General features: G+C 45.8%; 1 protein-coding gene across 1 annotated transcript in view; it reads right to left on the bottom strand.

Moving 5' to 3' along the window:
• LACBIDRAFT_160710 (uncharacterized protein) overlaps positions 1-1,525 on the bottom strand; it is a gene marked incomplete at both ends in the record, with an annotated part of 2,344 nt that extends 819 nt beyond the window's left edge. Inside the window, one exon of the mRNA XM_001880269.1 lies at positions 1,080-1,525. Coding sequence (XP_001880304.1) covers positions 1,080-1,525 — 446 coding nt within the window. The remainder of the gene's footprint in view (positions 1-1,079) is intronic.
• Between the last annotated feature and the right edge of the window lie 25 nt (positions 1,526-1,550).

Here is a 1,550-nt window from a genome sequence, read left to right as displayed (position 1 = left end):
CTGCTCCAAAGCAGTTTTCTGATGGTTTGGGGGAGCTGGAGCTTGAAAGGGTGAAAATATGACTCTAAACATGAAACCACATTCTTTCTTATTTCCTTTCACTATCTAAATCTTGTTGAAATGCTCCCATACTTTCCCCAAATATAGCCTACATACTTTAGAATCAATTCAGATAGGTGGGGGAAGCAGTTGTGAGGGAAGAAAAAAAAATATAACTTGATGTATGCAAAATGGCATGTTGTGCAACTGGTTTGTATAAAGATTCATGCACCAAATAGCTCTTTCCGAGGTCTGTTCACAAAAACTTCTTCAATCACTGAGAAAACTATTCCAAATGATTCTATTCCTTTCTGGGATCCCCCCAATGTCTTTGTTTTGTTGGCGCGTTGCATCGCCAATGAGCGCGGCGCAGTGCGTAGTTTCAGATGGTGTGTGAATAATGCGCTCCTTCCATATTAGGTTGCCGCTGGCCCATATTTGGTAAGGCGGGCTGCCAGAGTTGTTCTACTTCTAAAAACTAAATGGTGCACACCTCAACTATCTGACCTCCAATTCAGTGGATCTTTCTTTTGTATTATGAGGATTTGTCATGGCTACTAGCAGGACCTTTCATCGATATTGTGCGTTGATTTCTTGACAATATATTTCTTGTTTCTGCAAATCACATATTCCAAGCCATTGCATGTTTCAGTTCACATGGATGGATGATCTGGGCACCAGCTTAAAAATGCTGTAGTGGATTGACTCCTCTATCTTGAATAAATGCTTCGCCAGAGCTGACATTGAATTTTGAATGCCCCATCGGAGTCAATCAAATGCCCCGCGGGAGTCAACATTTTGAATTCTCAATTCCCTGTCAGTGTCAATCAAATGCTCTGCCACAGTCAATAAAGTGCTCTGCTAACTTGACGTATTCAAGATCATGCCACAGATGACCATATTGTGGAGGTCATGTTTTCAATTTCAAGGTCAAACACCCTGATGGGGCCATTGCCGACAGTGCCTTCAATCTCAACCTCAAACACCCCGACGGCAACATCCTCTGTGGTGCTTTCAATTTTAATGACAAACACCCCAACAGAGACATCCCCCGCGGCACCTTCAATTTCAATGTCAAACACCCTGATGGAGACATCCTCCGCGGCGCTTTCAATCTCAACCTCAAACACCCCGATGGTGACATCCCCCGTGGCACCTTCAATTTCAATGTCAAACACCCTGATGGTGACATCCCCCGCGGCGCCTTCAATCTCAACCTCAAACACCCTGACGGAGACATCCTCTGTGGCGCTTTCAATCTCAACCTCAAACACCCCGACGGTGACATCCCCCATGGCACCTTCAATTTCAATGTCAAACACCCCGACGGAGACATCCCCCACGGCACCTTCAATTTCAATGTCAAACACCCCGACGGAGACATCCCCCGCGGCACCTTCAATTTCAATGTCAAACACCCTGATGGTGACATCCCCCGCGGCGCCTTCAATCTCAACCTCAAACACCCCGACGGCGACATCCTCCACAGTGCTTTCAATCTCAACCTCAAA

The sequence above is a fragment of the Laccaria bicolor genome, genomic scaffold, assembly GCF_000143565.1.
Source record: "Laccaria bicolor S238N-H82 LACBIscaffold_10 genomic scaffold, whole genome shotgun sequence".
Taxonomy (NCBI): Eukaryota; Fungi; Basidiomycota; class Agaricomycetes; order Agaricales; family Hydnangiaceae; genus Laccaria; species Laccaria bicolor.
This window is presented reverse-complemented; position numbering and strand designations above follow the sequence as displayed.